The sequence below is a fragment of the Passer montanus genome, unplaced genomic scaffold (assembly GCF_014805655.1).
Source record: "Passer montanus isolate IOZ18808 unplaced genomic scaffold, ASM1480565v1 scaffold118, whole genome shotgun sequence".
NCBI lineage: Eukaryota > Metazoa > Chordata > Aves > Passeriformes > Passeridae > Passer > Passer montanus.
In genome coordinates, this window is record NW_024358500.1 from 865,447 (window position 1) to 887,884 (window position 22,438).

A 22,438-nucleotide genomic window follows, 5' to 3' on the forward strand; every position below is an offset into this window, starting at 1 on the left:
CTCCGCAGCCCCTGATTCCCTCAGGCCCGTGAGGGCGCCTCAGTGTCCACAGCCCCCCGAGCCGCCTCAGCCCTATCGGGGCTCCCCGGTTCCCTCAGCCTCCCAAACCTCCTCAGCCCTGTCGGGGCTCCCCGGTTCCCTCAGCCCCCCAAACCGCCTCAGCCCTATCGGGGCTCCCCGGTTCCCTCAGCCCCCCAAACCGCCTCAGCCCTATCGGGGCTCCCCGGTTCCCTCAGCCTCCCAAACCACCTCAGCCCGCCAGTCCCCTCAGCCCCGGCAGGGCTCCCCAGAGCTCCACAGGCGCCCGAGCCCCCTCAGCCCTGTCAGGGCTCCCTGGTTCCCTCAGGCCCCCGAATCTCCTCAGCCCTCTGGTTCCCTCAGCTGCCTCAGGTCTCCTCATCCCCCAGATCCCCTCGGTTCTCAGCCCGCCCCACTCCCGCAGCATCACCAGCCCACCCAAATTTCTGCAACCCTCAAATCTCCTCAGCCCACTCAAATCTCAGCCCACTTCGTTCACCTCAGTACCCCCAGCATCTCCACAGACACCCGTTTTCCCTCAGCCCACCCAAAGTTCCTCAATGCCCAGGATCTCCTCAGTTCTCCTCTGACCCTGCCAAGTCTCAGATCCCTCAAATCTCAACTGCACGCTTCCCTCACTGCCTCCAGGACTTCTCAGTGTCCTCACCTCCCCAAATATCCTCAGAATCCCCCAAAATCTCCTCAGCCCCCAAATTCTCTTAGCCCACCCAAAGATCCTCAAATGCCCAGATCCCCCTAGACCCTCAGTTTCACTCAGACCCCCCAAATCTCAGACATCCCCAGATCTCCTCAGACCCCCAGTTGCACTCAGATCCCCCCAAATCTCCTCAGATCTGCCAGATCCCTTCAGTTCCTTCCATTCTCCTCAGCCTCCTCCAGTTCCCCCAAATCTCCTCACGCCCCCAGTTTCCTCAGCACTTCCAGGATTCCTCAATATCGCCACCTCCCCATATCTCCTCAGACCACCCCAAAATTTCCTCAGGCCCTACAAATCTCCTCAGTCTCCTCAAAATCTTCTCAGACCCCTCAAAATCTCCTCAGACCCCCAGTTCCCCCAACTTCCTCCAGGTCTCCTCCTCTTCCCTAAAACTCTTCCACCCGATTCCCCTCAGCCCCTCCAAAAGCTCCTCATGCTCCCAATTCCTCTCAGCCCCACCAAGCTGTCACCCCTCCATTTCTCCTCAGCCCATGCAAAGCTCCTCAGCACTCTTGATTCTCTTCAGCCCCCTTGGTTTTCCTCAGCCCCCCTCAGTTCTCCTCAATCCCCCTGAACTCCCTTAGCCCCCCAAATCTCCTCAGCCCCCACCAGGTCCCAGCTTTTCCCAGTTCCCCTAACACCCACCCCCTAGTTCCTCTATCCTCCCCAGTTCCCCCCTGGTGCCCCTCAGCCCCTCTCCCTGAGGATTCCCCTCATTTCCCAGGGGGTCTTCAGCCCCTCTCAGGGTCCCCCCAGCTCCTCTGTGGGTCACTTGCAGCCCCCCAAATCCACAGACACTGCATACAGGGGAAGGAAGAGCGGGGCAAATCCCGTCCATTCCTCTTCTCCTAGGTCCAGGGGATTTACCCTGGAGCTTCTGAGTTTTCACTTTAAAAATAACTTAAAAAAAAAAATTAAGGCTCTTTTTCATGTTTTCCCAAAATGTTCTGTTACAGAGGAGGATAAAGAGGAGAGGGATGTCCTGAAAAGAAATGGTACCTCCAAGAGAAGTGGGAAATGGGAAAGGATGAGGGATGGGATGGGATGGGATGGGATGGGATGGGATGGGATGGGATGGGATGGGATGGGATCCCAAGAGGTCTCCACCACAGAGTGGACACCACTTTGCAGCTGCCTGGGGTGTCAGAAGCCCCTGGAACAGGTTCTGGCCATGGCAATGGAGCTGGGACAGGAGCCATCCCTGTGGGACCTCTGGGCATGTCCCTGTCCCTCCCCACATTCCCCCTGCTCCGTCAGCCCTCCAGCAGGGATCCCCATCACCCAGCACTTCCCCATCCTGGAAGGTCCCCAGATCCATTAATTATCCATGACTCAACTGAGAACCTGAGCCAGCAGCTCCAAAACTCCCTTTTTATCTGATTTTCAGACATTGACACCCAGAAATTGCCATCCAGCATTGGTGTCACCCAAAAATGGAACACTGGGAGAGCCTGGACTCCCCCAGAGCTTCCCTAATGTCCGAGTTTGCCCTCGCTGGGTTTATTTCCATCCGGGCTTTCACTTCTGCTGTGGGATTTTTTTTTCCCTGTGATTAAGAAACTGGTGGTTTTAGACCTCGGCACCAATTTAGGCAATTTCTGATTTTTTTTGCAGGAGGAGTGGAGTTATCCAATCCCAAGGCTGCATTGGGAGGAGATGGCGTGGGCCACTGCTGAGTTTGTGGGATCCACCAAGGATTGGTGAACATCTCCTGGGATTTTCCTTGTTGGGACTGGCTGGGATAAGTGACAATCCGGGATTTTTTTCCAACCCTACTTTGGGTGGATTAATCTTGGGTGTGGGAAAGGGGCCCCTTTCCTGGGAAGGTGGTTGGTATGCAGGGAAAAAAAAAACAACAAAAAAAAAACAACAAAACCCATGCCCAGATCCATCCCAGGCTGGAAAATGAAGGAAATTAGTGCTTGCCTGCCGAAAAAAATACGATTCCAAGGCTGGTTTTGCTCCCAGGATAGATCCAACCGCGATTAAAAGGAACGGAAGGCGGGAGTGAAAGGAAATCATGCTGGAATCACCACCACAGGGTTTTGGCAAAGGCACGGGGCTGTTAGACCTGCGCAGAGCAGCGTCCCCTTCCCATCCCACCAGCGCCAGATCCGTCCGGGACCTGCAGCTGACTCAGCAGAGGAAAGGAGATTTTTATGGGTGGCAAACTGGGATTTTCTGGTGAGAAATGTGGTCCCTGAGTGGTGACACTGGGATCCCCTTGGACTTTTCCAGTGTTCCCAAAGCCTGTGCCCCAGATCATGGCACACCGGAAAGGGAATTCCTTGGGAAACACCTTCATCCCACCCACCTACTTGTTTCCTTCCCCTAAAATCCCTCGTTTTACATAAAAACATGGTTGAAAGCACCTACCAGAGTGGGCTCCCCTGGGATGGGTGGGCACACCAAGCATTGGGGATGCCAGTATTCCCAGTGCCAGCTATCCAGATATGGGAAAATGCTCATTCCAGGTTTCTTGGCATTAGCAACCCCAAAAAGTAGGTTTTTGTTCCTGGATTGGCAGCAGTGGAGAGTGCAAAGGGCGCTGTCTGATGCTGGTGTGAAGCAAACATGGAGGTTTTGGGCTGGAAAAAAAAATCCCCTGAGGTGCCAGAATTTCCCATCTCCCTGCAAAGGGGAGAGCCCTTGGGCTCTAATTAGGTAACGAGTTAATTAGGATTAATTAGTTACTGTTTGCAAAGCACTGCGGAGATGAGAACTGTTGGTGTGGGGTAGCTTCCTGCTTCCTCTGCGGAGGAGCACGGGCTCCTCCTTAGGAAGGGGGTCCATGAACAGAGTTGGGATTGAACCCAGTGGGATGGTGCACTCCGGGAGCAGGCGGGATGCTCCCGGCATTCCAGCAAGGATGTGTTTCCATGCCAGGGTGGAAACACACATGCCAAGAGCCGAGCAGGCACGTCCCAGCGTGCCCATCCCGCCAGCGGCAAGGGGGAACATTCCAGCACCGCGGCTCCTCGGGGCCTCCCTCCCTTCCCGCCAGCATTCCCGGCACACGCAGCACACGTGGGGAGGAGCAGGTTTTCCCTGCCCGCCGGCTTTGCCGGATCACCCAGACTCTCGCCACATTGTGGAATCCTCCAGCCTGCTGGAACCGCAGCAGGGAAGGGCTGTGGATCCCATAAAAAGATTGGGAATCAAGGCACGGTGGAGCCCCCCCGGCTCACGCGGGGTTTACCAGGAGGTAACAAAGCCAATTTACTAATTAACTGGGATTAATTTCCCTGTTTGCCCAAACCACCCTGTGGTTTCCCTTCGTTGCCCAATGATCCGCCAGGATGAGTGTTGGCAGGGCTGGCTGAGTGCCACGTGCTCTGGTGGGATGATGCTCTCCATTGCCCCAAATTCCTGGAAATTTCAGCCTAATGCTTAGGATACAATTAAATAACCCATCAACTGCATGCGATGGGATCCCCTAGCCCTGAATCTGAATCTGGGGTGAAAAAAGGATTTTTCCTTCTTTCCGTGGTTATTTGATACCATTCCAGCTGTTCCTCAGTCCCCAGAGGGTCCCAGAGGGGAGACATGACCTGAATTCCTAAAGCAGGAAAACAAGCAGGAAAAAAAACAAGACCATGTGGGTTTGTTATATTTTTTTAGCTGTTTCCAAGCTTTTGGGGCCTAGCAGGAAGAGGAGCAGAGCGGATGGTTATTCCCTGGAAGGGGATGGGGATAACCGGGAGAAGGGGTGTACCTGTGTTTGGGGGGAGGAAAGGGGGGTGCCCGCAGTGGGAGGGGGGTGATCCAGCGGTGAAAGCCAAGCAGAGTTTGTTCCTGTTGGCTCTTGGCCAGACAGTCACGCCTCTTCCCAAATATGCAGCTCAACTTTCCCTCAGGAACTGTGTTCCCTTCCCCGCTGCCCCCTCCATCCTCCAGCCCCCCTTACTGGGACCCCAGGGTTCCTCCTTTGTGTCTCGGGTCCCTCAAGGGGGGAGTGAAGGATCCCTGGGGATCCCAGAGGGTAGGAACCTCGTTATGGGGCAGGCAGTGGTGCCACTGGTCCCAACTGGTCCTGACTGGTGCCACCATGGCCAAGCATGGCGATGACACAGTAGATGTCTGCCACCCAAAACTCCCCTCTGTGATTTTTGGCTAAATCAGTACATTTGGGGGAAAAGCGGTGTTCTCTCAGCAATAGTTTTGTCAGTGTCAGCTGTGGGGTCACCTGGCTCTGGACACTGGTGGGTGCAGAACACTGGGAGGAAGAGAGGGATAGAGGGGTGGGAGTGCAGGGGCACGGAAGGAAAGATAGAATGGATAATCAAATGGAGAGACAGAGGGATTAAGGGCTGGACAAGAGAAACGGGTGGATGGGAGAGCAAGGGTCGGATGGATGGATGGATGGATGGATGGATGGATGGATGGATGGATGGATGGATGGGAGGATGAAGAGATGAGAGTCCAGGGGGATGGACAAATGGATGGATGAAGGTTTTAAGGACTGGATGGGGAGATGGGTGGACAGGGTAACAAGGAGATCTCGAGGGATGGATGGAGGGTCGGAGGGAGGGAGGAATGGATAGAGGGATGCACAATGGGAGTCGTGTGATTAGACAAGAGGGATGGACAGAGAGATGGGGGAATGGACAGATGGGTGGAGAGAGGGACAGGACAGACGAATGGATGGATAGAGAGATTAAGGTCTGGAAGGGAAGAAGGTTGGACAGGGGACCGACAGGTAGGTGGAAGCATGGATGGAAAAATCAGAGGATAGAGGGACAACAGATGGACAAATGGATGGATCAAGGGCTGGACAGGGAGATGGCTGGGTGGAGGAGAAAGGGATGGACGGAAGGACAGACAGGGATAGAAAAGGGCCTAAGGTCAGGATGGGGAAGGGTCAGTGCCCGGCTGTCCGGACAGACGGACGGGATACGGCTGCCGAGCCGTGGCCCCTTTAAGCGCCCCCCCGCGGGCGGCGATGGTACGCGCCGGTGAGGCCGCGCCGCGCGGGGGACAATGGGGTGGGGGCGGGCCCACTGTGGGCGCGGGGGGGGGCGGGCAGGAAGTGCCGCGCGGCCGCGCCCCCTCCTGCTCGCCCACCCCCGGCCCGGCGCGGCGGGGCCGCTCTTGAGGCGGCAGCGGGACCGCGATCCCACCGGCACCGCGATCCCACCGACACCGGCACCAGGGCACGGCACCAGAGCGGCACCGGGCAGCGGCTGGGTGAGGGCACCAGCGCCGGCGGCTGAGGGAGGCGCGGGGCGGCATCGGACGGGGGTTGGCGGGGACCGGTCTCGAACCCGGGTCGGCCGCGAGCGGGGGGGGCTCCGGTGCAGCCCCAGCCCCGAGCTCCCAAATCCAGCCCCAGTCCCGAGCCCCCCAAATCCAGTCTCACGCACGGCCCCCAAATCCGGCCTGAACCCGACCGACCCAAATCCAGCCTCAGTCCTGACTTCCCCACATCCAGCCTCAGCCCCGGACCCCAAATCCAGCCTCAGCCCCACCCACCCCTGTGCCCCTCGTTCAGCCCCATCCCTGCCCCCCGCCCCTCAGCCTCAGCCAGGACCCCTGATGCAGCCTGAGCCCCCCTCCCCAACACCCCTGGTACCCCCAGGTTCCCCTGTCAGACCAGACGGTGTGCTCTGTACCTGATTCACCCCCAGCCTCGCTCCTGTTGCAGCCCTATTGTGTCCCCTCCCAGTGTTGCTCTGATCACCTCTATCCCAAATCTGCCCCACTGCATCCTGATGCTCCCATTCCCCCCACTGCATCCTGATCCTCTTAATGCAACCCCTCCAGCCCCCGCATTGTATCCTGACCCCAGTTCCCCTGTCTTGCACTGCAACCCTATTGCAGCTTGGTCCCCCACTGCAGCCCCCCATCCCCCTGCTGTTGCTTGATCCTCCCATTCCCCGCAGTGCAACCCTCTGAGCACCCCCAATTGCATCCTGACCCACCCCGTTCCCCCTCTTTGTAAATCCTCCAGCCCCTCATTGCCTCCTGACACTCCCATTTCCCCCTCTGCAGCCCCTCCAGCCCCCATTGCATCCCAACCCCCACCTTGCCCCCCATTACCAACCCTGCACTCCCCCATTCCCACTGACCCCCATCCCCCTTATTATCATCCTCAAACCCCTTCCCCAAATCCACCCACCCCTCTCCCCCTGCAGCTTTCCCCTCAGCCTCTTCCCACCCCGAGCCCTCTGCTCACCCTCCCCACCTTCCCTCCCAAGCTCCCGTTCACCCTCTCACCTTCATCCCAAGGCCTCCACTCACCCTCTCCACCTTCAACCTCCCCCATCCCTTTTGCCTTCCCACCTCAGCCCCTGTCATTCACCCGCTCCCCATCAATCCAAGGCCTTCACTCACCCTGTCCCCCACAACCTGCCCCACGACTGCTTCTACCCCAAGCACCCCTTTTACCCTCACAGGCTCCCTCATTCTTCTTCTCCACCCAAAGCCCCCTATTCACACTCAGCTCCCCATTCACCCTGTCCCCCATGGTGTCCCTCCTCACAATCCCCCTTTCACCCAGCCCCCCCAACCCTGTGCCTCTCTCCCCAGCCCTCCTGACCCCCTGCCCCTCTCCTCAACCCCCCTGACCGTGGTTGGTATTGCCCCTCTCCGCAGCCCCAGCCATGGCGTGCAGCCTCAAGGACGAGCTGCTGTGCTCCATCTGCCTGAGCATCTACCAGGACCCGGTGGGGCTGGGCTGCGAGCACTACTTCTGCCGCCGCTGCATCACGGAGCACTGGGTGCGCCAGGAGCCGCAGGGCACCCGCGACTGCCCCGAGTGCCGCCGCACCTTCCCCGAGCCCACGCTGGCCCCCAGCCTCAAGCTGGCCAACATCGTGGAGCGCTACAGCGCCTTCCCCCTGGACGCCATCCTGGGCGCCCAGCGCAGCCCCTTCCCCTGCAAGGACCACGAGAAGGTGAAGCTCTTCTGCCTCACCGACCGCGCCGTGGTCTGCTTCTTCTGCGACGAGCCGGCCGTGCACGAGCAGCACCAGGTCACCAACGTGGACGACGCCTTTGAGGAGCTGCAGGTGGGTCCATGTGGGATTCCCTGCCCCGGGTGGCTCCTCGGGGCTGCTGTATCTGCCTGGTCTCTCTCACTTCCCTGGTAGTGCCCTTCCCTTTTGTCCCTGCACCCGTCCTGAGCCCATGGCCATCAGTTTTGTGGCTTCTTCCCATCTGTCTATCCCTGCACCTTCTTTTCCCTCTCAGCATCAGTCCCATGCCTTCCTTTTTTATGTCTGTCTGTCCCTGCACCCTATCTCTCACCTTTGGGATCAGTCCTGTAGCTTCTTCTAGTCCATCTGTCCCTGTACTCCTTTTCTTTCTCAGGGTCAGCCCTGTGCCTGCATCCTGTCATTCTGTCTGTCCCTGCACCCCTCTTGTCCCCATGGAGGTTCAGAGGGGTCAGTTCCTCTGGTCTGTCAGTCCCTGCAGCCCTTCTGTACCTGTGGGGGTCATCCCTGTGCCATTTTCCTGTCTGTCCCTGTGTCCCAGCACCTCTTCTTTTCTTGTGGGGGTCAGTCCCATGCCTTTCCCCATCAATCTGTCTGTCTGTGCACCCCTCCTGTCTCCATGGGGGTCAGTCCTGTGACTTCCTCCTGCCCACATGTCCCTGAATCCTGTATTTCCCTGTATCCTTTCTTTTCCCCACTGGAGTCAGTGCCATGGCTCCCTTCTGTCTGTCTGTCTGTCTGTCACTCACCCCACCTGTCCTCACTGGGGTCAGCTCCATGTCTTCCTCCAGTCTGTCTGTCCCCACAGCCCTTTGGTCTGCGTTGGGGCCATCCCTCCATCCACCCATCCATCCCTCCATCATCCATCCCTCCATCCCTCATCCACCCCTCCATCCCTCCATCCCTCCCTCCCTCCATCCATCCATCCATCATCCATCCATCCATCCATCCATCCACATTTCTGCCACTGTCCCCCTGGGGTCCCCCTTCTCCATCACCACTGGGACTCCTTGGGAACCCTCAGGTCCCCCCGTGGCTGAGCTGCCCCCAAGCAGGACCTTCTAACCCAGGAGCTGTTACCCCACCCCAGGCAGGACCCTCATTCCACAGGGGCAGCCATGGCCTGGCCATCCCACAGCCCCGTGGTTGTTCTGGGTGGGAACGCTCCCTGTGGGATCCCTTTTTCCCCAAATCACCTCTTCACCTTTTCCCACCTGTCCCCAGCGGGAGCTGAAGGAGCAGCTCCAGGGGCTGCAGGAGAGCGAGCGTGGCCACACGGAAGCCCTGCAGCTCCTCAAGAAGCAGCTGGCTGAGACCAAGGTACGTGTGAGGGCACCACTGGCACCCCTGGGGACCCCCATTTCCCCCCAGCCCTTCACAGCCCCCCAAAGCAGGATTGGGGTCATTGCCACCCCGATGACACCCCAACCCTGACCCTCACCAGCCTGCTTTTGGAACTTCCGTGGCCTGGCCATCCCACAGCCCCACAGCCCCGTGGTTGTTCTGGGTGGGAACGCTCCCTGTGGGATCCCTTTTTCCCCAAATCACCTCTTCACCTTTTCCCACCTGTCCCCAGCGGGAGCTGAAGGAGCAGCTCCAGGGGCTGCAGGAGAGCGAGCGTGGCCACACGGAAGCCCTGCAGCTCCTCAAGAAGCAGCTGGCTGAGACCAAGGTACGTGTGAGGGCACCACTGGCACCCCTGGGGACCCCCATTTCCCCCCAGCCCTTCACAGCCCCCCAAAGCAGGATTGGGGTCATTGCCACCCCGATGACACCCCAACCCTGACCCTCGCCAGCCTGCTTTTGGAACTTCCAAACACTCCAAACTGTGCAGTTTCATGGATTTGCCCCATTTTTTCCTTCTGTGGTACCCCAATGGGGCTGCTCATCCCTCTGTAATTTCCTGCAGTGGTGCTTTGATTTATCTTTTTATTGAATTTAATTAATTATCTCCTCACTCAGGGTTTCAATGTCTAGTGAGGTTCAATTTTCTCCCTGTCCCCACGAGCAAGTGAAGTGGGGCTTTTTAGGTTTTAGTTTTTCTTTTTTTTTTTTTTAAGTTTTGGTTTCTTAGGAGTTTTTTAGGGGGTTTTAAGGCATAATTTGAGGGATTTTATAGTTTATTAGAGGGTTTTAGAGTTTTTTTTAGGGTTCTTAAAAGACGTCTTTAAAGGGATCTCTTAAAAAGATCTCTTTAAAGGGATCTTAAAAGATCTCTTTAATTCTTTAAGAATTCTTTAAGAACTCTATAAAATTTTTGTGAGGTTTTCTCAGAGTTCTTTTGGAGATTGTTTTAAGGTTCTATGAAAGGTTCTTTTAGGGTTCTTTTAGGTTTCTTGGGGAGATTCCTTAAGGTGCTTTTTTAGGATTTTTGGGAAGTTGTTTTAGGTTCTTTTGGGGTTACTTTAGGGTTCTTGGGGCGTTCTTAGGAAGGTTCTTTGGGAGGTTTTTTTAGGGTGCTTTTAGGTATTGGGGAGGTTCTCCTAGGGTTCCTTTAGGCTTTTTTGGAGAGGTTCTCCTAAGCTTCTTTGGAAAGCTCTTTGGCTGGTTCTTCTAGGCTCCTTTAGTCCATTTTTCACGGGTGCACGCTCAAATCCACCCCTGCAGCCCCCAGAATTCCCCGCTCTGACGCCCTCCTAGATCTTTATTTGGGGATTAAGGACCTCCTGGGCTGACCAGCAGAGCTCTGGGCGCTCCTAACCCCCCGTTGCACCCCAAGTCCTCAGCCAAGAGCCTGCGGGCCACCATCGGGGAGGCGTTTGAGCGGCTGCACCGGCTGCTGCGGGAGCGGCAGAAGGCCATGCTGGAGGAGCTGGAGGCCGACACGGCGCGCACGCTCAGCGACATCGAGCACAAGATCCAGCGCTACAGCCAGCAGCTGCGCAAGGTCCAGGAGGGCACCCAGATCCTGCAGGAGCGCCTGGCCGAGGCGGATAAACACGTCTTCCTGGCCGGCGTGGCGTCCCTCTCCGAGAGGTGGGTGGTGACACGGGGATGGCGGGGTGCCTGGTGTCACCCCTGCGTCCCCACCGTGTGTTCTTCTCTGCAGGCTGAAGGGGAAGATCCACGAGACCAACCTGACCTATGAGGACTTCCCCACCTCCAAGTACATGGGCCCGCTGCAGTACACCATCTGGAAATCCCTCTTCCAGGACATCCACCCTGGTGAGGGCGCAGGGGTGCGGGAGTGGAGTGGCAAGGGATGGATGGGGAGGTCACCGGGGACAGGAGCACACCAGTGAGGGATGGGGAAGGGGACATCACCTGGGAGGGAACGGGATGTGAATGACAAGGGATAGGGACATTGCCACCAAGGGTCTGGGACATCAGTGATGAGGAGCAGGGACACACCAGTGAGGGACAGGACCAAGGGGTGAGCATGAGGACAGGACACCCCGGTGAAGGATGAGGACAGGACACCCCGGTGAAGGATGGGGACAGGACACCCTGGTGACCTTCCCCCCATGCCCGTTGTCACCCTGGTGGGACAAAGCACCCGGGCTGGCTCCAGGGCTGCACTAACCCTCGTCCCTGCCGTGCCAGTGCCAGCGGCGCTGACGCTGGACCCCGGCACTGCCCACCACCGCCTCATCCTGTCGGACGACTGCACCATCGTGGCCTACGGCAACCTGCACCCGCAGCCGCTGCAGGACTCGCCGCGGCGCTTCGACGTGGAGGTGTCGGTGCTGGGCGCCGAGGCCTTCGGCGCCGGCGTGCACTACTGGGAGGTGGTGGTGTCCGAAAAAACCCAGTGGATGATCGGCCTGGCCCACGAGGCCGTGACCCGCAAGGGCAGCATCCAGATCCAGCCCAGCCGCGGGTTCTACTGCATCGTGATGCACGACGGCAACCAGTACAGCGCCTGCACCGAGCCCTGGACGCGGCTCAACGTCAAGGGCAAGCTGGAGAAGGTGGGCGTCTTCCTGGACTACGACAAGGGCCTCCTCATCTTCTACAACGCCGACGACATGTCCTGGCTCTACACCTTCCGGGAGAGGTTTCCCGGCAAGCTGTGCTCGTATTTTAGTCCCGGGCAGAGCCACGCCAACGGGAAGAACGTGCAGCCGCTGCGGATCAACACCGTCCGTATCTAGGGGGGTCTGCGGGGCCCCCGGCCCTGACGGGTGTTTGGCCCCTCAGGAACTGCTCCCGGGGCTGGGCAGGATCTGGCATCCCGCCTGCTCCTCTGGCTCCTGTGCTTCCAGGGAATCCCGCTGGGGGGCTGGGATACGGCAATAAAGGATTTGGAGAGAAGGGGCTGGGTGGTGGAGAGCCCCGGGGTGGGGGGAGTGGGCTGGGGGCACCGTGGGGTGCCATGGCAGGGGTGTGTCACTGTGCCAGGGGTGCCACACTGTGCTGGGGGCAGTGTGCCCTGGTCTGTGACACTCTGCCATGGCAGGGGTCTGTCACCATGACAGTGGTGCCACACTGTGCTGGGGGCAGTGTGCCCTGGTCTGTGACACTTTGCCATGGCAGGGGTCTTTCACCATGCCAGGGGTGCCACACTGCTGGGGGCACTGTACCTTGGTTTGTGACTCTGTGCCAGGGCAGGGGTCTGCACCGTGCTGGGGGCAGTGTGCCCTGGTCTGTGACACTGTGCCATGGCAGGGCTGTGTCACTGTGCCAAGGGTGCCACGCTGTGCTGGGGGCATTGCACCTTGGTTTGTGACACTGTGCCATGGCAGGGGTCTGTGCACTGTGCCAGGGGTGCCACACTGTGCTGGGGGCAGTGTGCCAGGGCAGGGGTCTGTCACTGTGCTGGGGGTGCCAGGCTGTTCTGGGGGCAGTGTACCCTGGTCTGTGCCATGCCAGGGGTGCCACACTGTGCTGGGGGCAGTGTGCCAGGGCAGGGGTCTGTCACTGTGCTGGGGGTGCCAGGCTGTTCTGGGGGCAGTGTGCCCTGGTCTGTGCCATGGCAGGGGTGCCACGCTGTGCTGGGGGCACTGTACCTTGGTTTGTGACTCTGTGCCAGGGCAGGGGTCTGTCACTCACTATGCTGGGGGTGCCACACTGTGCTGGGGCATTGTGCCCTGGTCTGTGCCATGGCAGGGGTCTGTCACCATGGCAGGGGTGCCACGCTGTGCTGGGGGCACTGTATCTTGGTTTGTGACTCTGTGCCAGGGCAGGGGTCTGTCACCGTGCCGGGGGTGCTGCCATGGGTGTCACACCGTGCCAGGGCTCACCGTGCCGTGGGACATGCCCTGTGGCACGTGTGCCACACGCACAGCCCCGTGCCCTGCTGTGCCATGCTGTGCCATGCTGTAGGTGCTGTGCCAGCCCGGGCAGGCTCTGTGTGCCAGTGTGGGGACACTGCCTGTGCTGGAGCCAGCAGGGGTGGGCAGGGTGGGCTGCACAGAGGGTCTGGGGTGTGGGGAGGGGGCTGCACACGGGGGTGTCTGTGCTGGGTGGGCTCTGTGGCGCGTGGGGTGTGTGCAGGGGCTCTGTGGGGCTGGCTGTAGGGGCGTTGGGGAGGGGGGGACATGTGAGGGTGGGCTGTATGGGGGTGCTGGCACACACCAGTATGGGACTGGGGGCACACACCAGTATGGGACTGGGGGTGTCTCTAGGGGTGGCAGTCCCCGTGAGGCTCAGTGGGTTTGGGGGCCACCTCCAGGACGGGCTTGGGGGTCCCCGTGAGGCTGCCACCGGGACACCCCTGTGAGCCCTGGGGTGTCCCGGGGGCCCGTGCGGGAGGCTGGGGGTCGCGGTGACCCCCCCGGCTCGGTCGCAGCCATGGATGCGGGCGCGGGGGCGCGGAAGGAGCGGCCGAAGCCGCGGGAGGCGGCGGCTCGCCTGGAGAAGGCCAAGCAGAGGTCGGCGCAGCAGGAGCTGAAGCAGCGGCAGCGGGCGGAGGTGGGAGCGGGGAAGGGGAAGGGACGCGGCCCCGGCCGAGCCCCCTGTGCCATCCGCGCTTTCCCCACCCCAGATCTACGCCCTGAACCGCGTGATGACGGAGCTGGAGCAGCAGCAGTTCGACTCCTTCTGCAAGCAGATGCAGGGATCCGGGGAATGACAGCCAGCCCGGCCTCTGCCCTCCCCCCCTTTTCTAAGCCCCCGGTATTTATTAGCAGATCGCCCTTTTTGTATCAATAAATCTGTGCTGGTTCTCGGTCTCCCGGCTCCTGCTGGCTGCGGGTGTGAGTGCGGGGGAGGCCAGAGCAGCTGCAGCGCCAGGTCCAGCTCGGGCCGCGGCCCCGCCCCGCCGCTCCCAGCCGCGGGAAGGGTCCGGCCCTCCCGGAGCCGGGCTGTGTCCCGGGGGAGCCGCAGGAGCCGCATCCCGCAGCTGCTCCTGCTGCCGGAGCCTCCCCGGGGATCCCGAGTGTTTCTGCAGCGCCAGGTTTGACCTTGGCTTCCTTCCTCCACCCACACCCTCTGTGCTGCAGCCGCCGCTGGCCGGAGCTTTCCAGAGCCTTTGGAGCAAGTCCTGCTCCCCCCCTGCCCTGCCCCGGCGGTGTCGCGCTGGGGGTGAAAATAAACCACGTTTGGGAGGGTGTTTCCCTGCAGCCACGGATTAGGTGGTAAATTCCAAACTGTTCCCAGAGAATCCCATGTCAGAAACCCTCTGGAAGTTTGATCAGCATCTTCCTCCTCCCAGCCAGGGAGGGCTTTCCTTGCCTTTGGAGTGTGAAGCTCCCTTTGCAATGAATTCCCCCTGGGCAGTGTGAGTGATCCCTAAACTCCAGTTTCCTGTGCAGAGAAGGGTTTGGGGTCTCTCGTCAGGAGGAACTCCACACTTCCTGTTCCCCAGGGCTTTGGGGGTCTCTGCTATTGGTGTGGGGGCTGGGGGTTCCCTCGGTCCCCCCACAGGACAGGGATTTTGGGCCTTCCCTGCAGTGGAGCCTGTCTCTTGTTTTACCTCAGCAGGCTCCTTCTGCCCTCGGATTCAGTGGGAAGATGAAGGGAGCAAGCAGCACCCGAAGCAAGGACGAGGAGGATGAGGATGAGGAAGGCTTTACTAGGCTCTAGGGAGGGCTCAGGCCTTGCAGCTCCAGAGGGCGAAGGGGAAGACGATGTAGGACGTGGCCCAGGCCAGGCAATAAACCGCAGCCACCGCCGTCGGTGCCAGCAGGACAGCCACCACCCCTAGGGAGCGGGAGAATCCTTGGGGATCTGCTCTCCCTCCCCCTGCACCACCACCCCCAGAGGGTCCTCCCCGTCCTTACCTCCAGCATAAACCAGTTTCTTCCAGAGCTGTGACTCCAGCACCCTGTCGTGGGGGTAGAAGCCGCAGTCGGCCATGAACAGGACCATGGCGGCGGCGGCGGCGCGCAGCAGGGCCACGTGTCCCCCGGTGAGCAGGAAGGTGCTGGCCAGCAGCGCCGCGGCGTAGGGGCAGGGCAGCCCTCGGTAGGTGAAGGGGATCCCTGCGGGGTGTCAGGGGCTCAATGCGGGGGCTGGAACCCCAAGCCCCCCACCCCCAGGGGCTCATCTCACCGCTGGAGAAGAAGCAGAGGCGGGCGAAGACGGCCAGCACGTAGGCGAGGCTCAGCAGCCCCCCCAGCACGCCCTGGGGCTGCAGCAGCAGCGCCGTGCCCAGCCCGAACGTGGTGAAATCGGCAAAGTCATCCAGCTTGGCACCTGCGGGGGCAGCGAGGGGCAGGTGCCAGGTGGGCCCCGGGCACAGGGGACGCCCCTGGGGTCACCCCGGGCCGGGGGGACGCACTCACCCAGTGCCGAGCAGGCGTCGAGCTGCCGGGCCACGGCCCCGTCGGCCAGGTCCAGCAGGAAGCCCAGGAGCAGCAGCCAGCAGGAGTACTGGTATTGCCTGGGGGCAAACCCCACTCTCAGCCCCTGGTCCCCTCTTTTTCACCCCGTTTCTCCCTTGTTTAGCCCCATCTGTTGAGGGTGGAGGTGAGCCCAGCCACCAGGTTGGCCACAGAGAGAGCAAAACTGGGATGGTCTCCACTTTTCATCCTCTTTGCCCTATTTCCCCTTTTTTTTCCAGCAAAAGCAGGGTGATCCCTACTTTACAACCTGCTTTTTCTTTTATTTTCTTTTTTTTTCCCCATTTCCCCTTTTCCGCCTTGCCCACTTATTATGGATGGAAGACAGCCTGACCTCAGAGGTTGGCAATGGAGAGAGCAGACCCAAGGTGACCCCCACTTCCCAACTCTTTTTCACCACATTTACACATTTTTCAGCCTATTTCCTCCTTTTTCATCACATTTCCCCCATTTTACAGAAAAACTGATGTGACCACCACTTCTCAACCCTCTTTTTCACCCCTTTTCAGCCCATTTCCTCAATTTTCATCCCTCATCTACTGATGCTGCAGAGGCCAAAGGTGAGGAGCCTTTGGCCATGGAGAGAGCCAAACCACAGCGTCCCCCACTTTTCTACCCAATTTTCACCCTATTTCCATCTTTCCTCCCCCACTTTCCCCCTTTTCCCAGCAAACCACACTTTTCTATCATCTTTGCCCTCCCATTTCCCCCTTTTTCCAGAAAAACCAGGGTGACCCCAAATTCTGTGCACCCTTTCCACCACATTTCCTCTCTTTTTATCCCATTTCCCCTGTTTTTTCCCCACCCGTTGAAGCTGCAGAGGCAGGAGGAGAGCCTGCCAGGGTGACCCCCGCTCCCCAGCCCTGTTTTTCAGCCCATTTTTCCCGGTTTCCCCCACCTGTTGACGCTGCAGAGGATGGAGGAGAGCCCATTCCGGTTTCCCCCACATGTTGACGCTGCAGAGGATGGAGGAGAGCCCATTTTTCACCCTATTTCCATCTTTCCTCCCCCCTTTCCCCCTTTTTCCAGCAAACCACACTTTTCTATCATCTTTGCCCTCCCATTTCCCCCTTTTTCCAGAAAAACCAGGGTGACCCCAAATTCTGTGCACCTTTTACACCACATTTCCTCTCTTTTTATCCCATTTTCCCTCTTTTTATTCTATCATCTTTGCCCTCCCATTTCCCCCTTTTTCCAGAAAAAAACAGTGTGACCCCAAATTCTGTGCACCTTTTACACCACATTTCCTCTCTTTTTATCCCATTTTCCCTCTTTTTATCCCATTTCCTCTCTTTTTATCCCATTTCCCCTGTTTTTTCCCCACCCATTGAAGCTGCAGATGCTGGAAGGGAGCCTGCCCACCCCCTTGGCCGCAGGCAGAGCCCAGCCAGGGTGACCCCGCTCCCCAGCCCCGTTTTTCAGCCCGTTTTCCCCGGTTTCCCCCACCTGTTGACGCTGCAGAGGATGGAGGAGAGCCCGGCCAGGAGGTTGGCCACGGAGAGCCCGTTGGCCGCGTTTTTCCTGAGGAATTCCAGCGCCCGGCCCCGTCCCGCTTGCTCGCTCAGCACCAGCTTCTTGGTGGACTGGAAAATACCTACAACCCCCAGCGTGTTCCAACCAGGGAGGGGCTGCAGCCCCCCCAAAACATAGCAGGTTGGTGCAGGGGTTCCCCCTCCTCAAACCAAAATCCCCCAAAATCTGTTTAGGAAGCAGCAGGGGATTGATTTGTGCAAGCTCTGCTGCTGAGCTCCCCACCGGCGGCCAAAAAATGGAATAAAAGAGGCCAAAAAAAAAAAGCAAAGAAACGAATAAAAGAACCGTAAAATATAATAAAACAAAGACAAATTAAGCCAAACCCAAGCTTAGACTAAAAGCCAACCCCGGTTTAAGCTCTATGGATCTTATATACCTATCGGGCTAAGCTTTAGGGAAAGAATTTAAGGGTCCTGTCCTTTGCCCCCCGCCTTTGCCGTGTCCCAAAGCCAGGCAGATCCTTCATCTGAAAGAAAACAGCACGTCAGAGCAAGACAAACCCCCCGAGCCCCCTCAGAGCCCCCCCGAGGCGCTCCATCGCCGGAATGCCACCAGAACAGCTCCCCAGGTGGGAGAAGCAGGAAGAGGCGCGGGAGAGCCGAGGTGCCGGGGGTCGGCGGCTCCGAGCCGGGAGCGACCTTTGGACACCGCGCCCGGAGCCGCCGGCACGGGCTGAGCCGGGAAAATCCCCCTGAGCCCCGCTCCTGCTCCTGCCGGAACCGACCGGGGCTTTTGGGGGGCCTGAGGCCGCGCTGGGTGCTGCTCCCCACCTTTATCCCTCAGTTTGGGGTGAGTTTGGGACTTTGGAAAGTTAAAACTGTCGGGATTTGCCGTCCCTTCCCAGCGCCAGGCAGGATCGGGGCCCCCGGAATGTTCCGGAGCTGTCGCAGCACCGGATCCCGGCACCTGCGAGCGTCACCCGGGCACAGCCGGGGCTCCCGAGCTCGCCCGTGCCTGGAGCTCCTCGCCCAAAAATCCGAGCGCCGGGATGGGAGGGAATTCCTCAGCCCTGCGCAGCTCCCGCTGCTCTTACACTACTTTGGGGGGAAAGCAAGGTGGTTTTGGTTCTTGCCAGGTGCGTTAGGAGGGGGTTGTGCCCCCAGGGCTGTCTCACCCCCCCAAGGCACAGGGAAAAGGGGTTCAGCCACAGCAAATACAAAGTTAACCTATTTTTGGAGGCAATGCATGTATTTTACATTTTTCTGCCCCAATAACCCTAATTTTTCTACTAACCCCCGCCAAATGATGATTTTTAGGGATGGGGGACACCTCGCGAAGGGGCCGAGTATCACCCAGGTGACACTTACCGACCGGCGGTGACACCATCCACATGGCAGCGGCGGCTGTGGCAGCAGTGACAGTGACGCCCCGGCGAGGGGAAACTGAGGCAGGGGCCGCTCCGTGGGGCTCCGCGCGGTGCCGCGTTATATAAGGAAAAGCCTCTCGGGCTGAGTCACCCGGCGGGGGTGGGTCCGGCCAGAGGCCACGGACACGGACACGGGGGGTTCGCAGCCGCCTGGCACCACCGGCGAGGGAGGAGCTGCCCCGGGGGGCCGGGGGGCCATGCCAGGCTCGCGGTGCCCCTGCCAGCCTCCCAGCGCCCCTGCCAGCCTCCCAGTGCCCACGCCAGGCTCACAGCACCGGTGCCAGGCTTGCAGCGCCTGTGCCAAGCCTGCAGCGCGGGTGCCAGGCTCGCAGCACCCGTGCCAGGCTCGCAGCACCCGTGCCCAGCCGCAGCGCTGGTGCCAGCTCGCAGCACCCACGGTGCCCACAGCAGCACCCATGCTCACTGATAGCACCTGTATCACACTCGCAGCACGGGTGTCCCGCTGATAACACCTGCACGGGCTCGCAGCTCCCTTGTCACTCTGCTGGCACCTGGGTCAGTGCCACTGCACCGACTCCAGGCTCACTCCCCACCTTCTCCAGGTGTGGACCCCCCGTGCCATGCTCACAGCACCTTTGCCAGCTTTGGAGCCCCTTCGGCAGGCTCGCACCGCCCACGCCCAGCTCATGGCACCCATCCCACACCCCCAGCACCCATCCCACACTCCAGCACCCATCCCGCACTCATGGAGCACATGCCAGGCTCTCAGAGCCCATCCCAGGATTGCACCATCCGTGCCAGGCTCTCAGCACCCATATCCTGCTCACAACACCCCTGCCAGGCTCACAGTACTCACACCGTGCTTTGTAGTGCCCATGCCAGGCTCACAGCACCCATCCCACCCTCACAGCACCCACCCCACACTCACAGCACCCATGCCACACTCACAGCACCCACCCCACACTCACAGCACCCACCCCACATTCACAGCACCCACCCCTCTCTCACAGGACCTCTGCCAGGTGTGTACCACCTGTATTTGTGCCATGCTTGTAGCACCATGGCACTCACAGCATCCACATCAGCCCCTGGCACTGCCACACCTGTCCCTGCACCCCACTGCCACCACAGGGTGATTGCTCCCAAAGGTGTCACCCCCCGGTGCCATCCCACGACAATTCACACCCATGGCATGGGGGGTACGGCTGGTGCCCCCCACCCTCACCCCTGCGCTGGGCCGGGTCCCCTTTTCCGCCACCCTGGGCCTGTGCCAGGCGGCCCCAACTTGTGCAAGGGTGTCACGAGCTGGGGGAGCTCGGCCTCCCCCTCCCCTGGAGCAAAGGGCCGGCGATAGCGAGGGGCTGCCGGGCCAGGCGACGCCGGGGCCACCACCGGGAGAGCAAAGGTCCCCGAGGACACGGTGACAAGGAGCCCATAAAACTTATACAGCCCTGGGGCTGGAATTTTCCACCCAGATCCCGGCGGGAATTGGGGGGTGCTGCAGGGCCCGAGGTTGCGGGGTCCCAGGGTGGGGGGAGGTCCCTGGGGTGCCGGCTGGGGGGTCCCAGGGTGCTGGTGACAGCGGGGGCGCCGGTGAAAGGGCTCTTTGTTCGCTGGTCACGCGCCGGTGCCGGCGGTTGCGAAGCGACGGCCAGGCCAGGAGGGCCACGGCCACGGGCGTCCAGCCCTGGGGCACCCCGAGGGGGCTGTCCCGCAGCCCCGGGGGGGCACAGCCCCCTGGTGTCACTGGATGCCCGTCACTGTGGCACCGGGGCCGTGCCGGTGTGCTCAGGGCACCCAGAGGTGTCTTGGGGTGCCTTTGGCAGCAGGTGCCCACGCCCATGGCACTGGGTGCTTCGGGGTGCTTGGTGCTGTGTCACCAGGGTGTCTGAGGGTACCCATCCCTGTGGCACCCAGGTGCTCATCCCTGTGGGGTCTGGGTGTCTGAGGGTGCCATCTCCATGGCATCTGGGCACCTCTCAGTGTCTATCCCCGTCGTGTCTGAGTGTCTCTGGGTGCCCATGCCCGTGACACTGGGCACATCGGGGTGCTCCCAGTACTGTCTGCTGGTGATGGTGCAGCCCCTGGTGCCCCCAGACCCCTCCCCAGCACAAGGACCACAAGGACACACTGGTGCCAGCAGTTGTGGTTTATTTGCCTGATGCCAGGCTGTGGGGGGTCGATGACAAGGACGCTGCCATGCTCAGTTGTTTTTAATGGTCTGAAAGGGAGAAGCTTCTAAGAGAGGAGGACAGTACCCCAACACCCTGACACCCCAACGCTCTAATAACCCAACACCCTGGCACCCATCACCTCAGCACTATGGCATCCCAACACCTCAGCAGCCTGGCACACGAGTGCCCAGCAGCTCAGCACCCCAGCACCATGGCAACCCAGAGCCCTGGTACCCCATTGCCCCGACACCCCAATTCCCTGGGACCCCAGAACGCAGCACCCTGGTACCCCATCACCCCAGAGCTCTGGCAAACCTTTGTCGTGGCAGCCCAGCAACCTGGCACCCCAGAGACCTGGTGCCATGGCACCCTGACTCCCCACCCCCTGGCCCCATTGTCCTGGCATCCCAGCAATCCAGAGCCCTTTTTCCTCAGCTCCACAATACCCAAGCACCCCAGTGCTGTGGCACATCTGTGCCCTGGCACTTTGGCATCCCACTGCCCTGGCACCCAGCAGCCTGGTACCCTGGCACTCCAGCATCCCAGCACCCGAGAGCACTTTTACCTTGGCACTGTGGCACTGACAGCTGGTACCCCAGCACCATGGCACCCTGACAGTCCCATTCTCTGCTACCCCAGCATCAGAGCACCCCAACACTCTGCACCCAACAATCTGCTACACCAGTACCCTGGCACCATGGCAGCCCAGCAGCCTGGCCCCTTTTCCCCCTGGTGCCCTGGTACCCCAGCACCCCAGAGCCCTGGTACCCCATTTCCCTGGCACCCAGCACCCTGATATGGCATCCCAATTCCCCAGCACCATGGTACCCAAGCTCCCTGGCATCCTGACACCATGATATCCCAATTCTCTGGCACCTTTGCACCCTGACCACCCAGGATCCCATTCCTTGCCCCCTGGCAGCCTGTGCCCACCTCTTCAATCCAGTCCTCAAAGGCGGACACGCGGGTGAACACCGTGGGTTTCTTGGCGGCATTGCAGCCCAGGGCTGACACGAAGCTGGCGATGCCGTGGACCTCCCAGGTGCCATCCTCAGCCTGGCAGTTCAGGGGTCCCCCAGAGTCGCCCTGAGGTGTGGGATGAGGCAGGGTGAGCACCACAGCGGGCCCGGGATGTGCCCCCTCTCCCCAGAGCAGTACCCACATTGCATCCGGACTTCTCGGCGCCGCCGGCACAGATCATGGTGCGGCGGATGGCCAGGGCCCCCCACCAGTCGGGCTGGGTGCAGTGCTCATAGTCCACCACGGGCAGCTCTGCCTGCTGCAGCCGGTCCGGCAGCGACCCCCCAGCTGTGGGATCAGAGCACCCAGGGTGTGCCCACGGGCATCCATCATCCATCCATCCATCCATCCATCATCCATCCATCCATCCATCCATCCATCCATCTCCATCCATCCATCATCCATCCATCCATCATCCATCCATCCATCATCCATCCATCCATCATCCATCCATCCATCATCCATCCATCCATCATCCATCCATCCATCCATCCATCCAACCCTCCCTCCACCTCCCCATTCATCTCCCCATCTGTTCTCTATCCCTCCACCTGACCGTCCCTTACCTCCCCATCCCACCATCCCTTCAACCATCTCCCCGACCATCCCTCCCTCCATCTCCCCATCCCATTCCATCCATCCCCCATCTATCCATCCTTCTGTTCATTCCCTATGTCCAACCAATCCCTCATCCCCTCTCTCCATCCCCCCAGCCATTCCCCATACATCCCCCATCCCTCCCTCCATCTTCCCATCCATTTCTCCATCCATCCCTCCATTCATCCATCCCTCCTTCCATCCTTCCATATATCCCTCCATCCCTCCCTCCATCTTCCCATCCATTTCCCCATCCATTTCCCCATCCATCCCCCTGTCCATCCCTCCGTCCATCCTCCATCCCTCCTTCCATCTTCCCATCCATTTCCCCATCCATCCGTCCATCCCTCCCTCCATCCCTCCCTCCATCCCTCCCTCCATCCCTCCCTCCA

The 22,438-nt window shown here is 60.1% G+C and overlaps 4 protein-coding genes across 8 annotated transcripts in view; 2 read left to right on the forward strand and 2 right to left on the reverse strand.

Annotated features, from left to right (window-relative positions):
* Positions 1-5,785: 5,785 nt before the first annotated feature.
* On the forward strand, positions 5,786-11,925 carry LOC120496746 (E3 ubiquitin-protein ligase TRIM62). The gene is made up of 6 exons (XM_039697469.1): positions 5,786-5,923; positions 7,331-7,746; positions 8,896-8,991; positions 10,391-10,647; positions 10,721-10,836; positions 11,215-11,925. Exons 2-6 carry the CDS (start codon positions 7,339-7,341, stop codon positions 11,763-11,765), a joined length of 1,428 nt encoding a protein of 475 aa, XP_039553403.1. The 5' UTR covers positions 5,786-5,923; positions 7,331-7,338; the 3' UTR covers positions 11,766-11,925.
* Positions 11,926-13,271: 1,346 nt separating this feature from the next.
* Positions 13,272-13,784, forward strand: LOC120496755 (small vasohibin binding protein). Its single transcript, XM_039697485.1, has 2 exons — positions 13,272-13,524; positions 13,598-13,784. Exons 1-2 carry the CDS (start codon positions 13,405-13,407, stop codon positions 13,682-13,684), a joined length of 207 nt encoding a protein of 68 aa, XP_039553419.1. The 5' UTR covers positions 13,272-13,404; the 3' UTR covers positions 13,685-13,784.
* Positions 13,785-14,606: 822 nt separating this feature from the next.
* TMEM269 (transmembrane protein 269) lies at positions 14,607-19,016 on the reverse strand. Of its 3 annotated transcripts, XM_039697497.1 has the most exons (7): positions 18,236-19,016; positions 17,353-17,394; positions 16,842-16,989; positions 15,339-15,436; positions 15,106-15,249; positions 14,835-15,035; positions 14,607-14,754 (listed from the first exon to the last, which is right to left on the reverse strand). In XM_039697497.1, exons 1-7 carry the CDS (start codon positions 18,258-18,260, stop codon positions 14,645-14,647), a joined length of 768 nt encoding a protein of 255 aa, XP_039553431.1. In that variant the 5' UTR covers positions 18,261-19,016; the 3' UTR covers positions 14,607-14,644. The 3 variants fall into 3 exon arrangements, 2 of the variants coding, with proteins under 2 accessions (XP_039553431.1, XP_039553430.1); XM_039697496.1 differs by lacking the exon at positions 17,353-17,394 and having other exon boundaries at positions 18,236-18,945; XR_005626346.1 differs by lacking the exon at positions 14,607-14,754 and having other exon boundaries at positions 14,863-15,035; positions 17,305-17,394; positions 18,236-18,909.
* Positions 19,017-20,389: 1,373 nt separating this feature from the next.
* CELA3B (chymotrypsin like elastase 3B) overlaps positions 20,390-22,438 on the reverse strand; it is an 8,063-nt gene continuing 6,014 nt past the window's right edge. For all 3 annotated transcript variants that reach the window (XM_039697430.1, XM_039697431.1, XM_039697429.1), the window contains 3 exons: positions 21,592-21,737; positions 21,363-21,515; positions 20,390-20,476 (listed from right to left, as the gene is read on the reverse strand). In XM_039697430.1, coding sequence (XP_039553364.1) covers positions 20,459-20,476; positions 21,363-21,515; positions 21,592-21,737 — 317 coding nt within the window. In that variant the 3' untranslated portion in view covers positions 20,390-20,458. The remainder of the gene's footprint in view (positions 20,477-21,362; positions 21,516-21,591; positions 21,738-22,438) is intronic.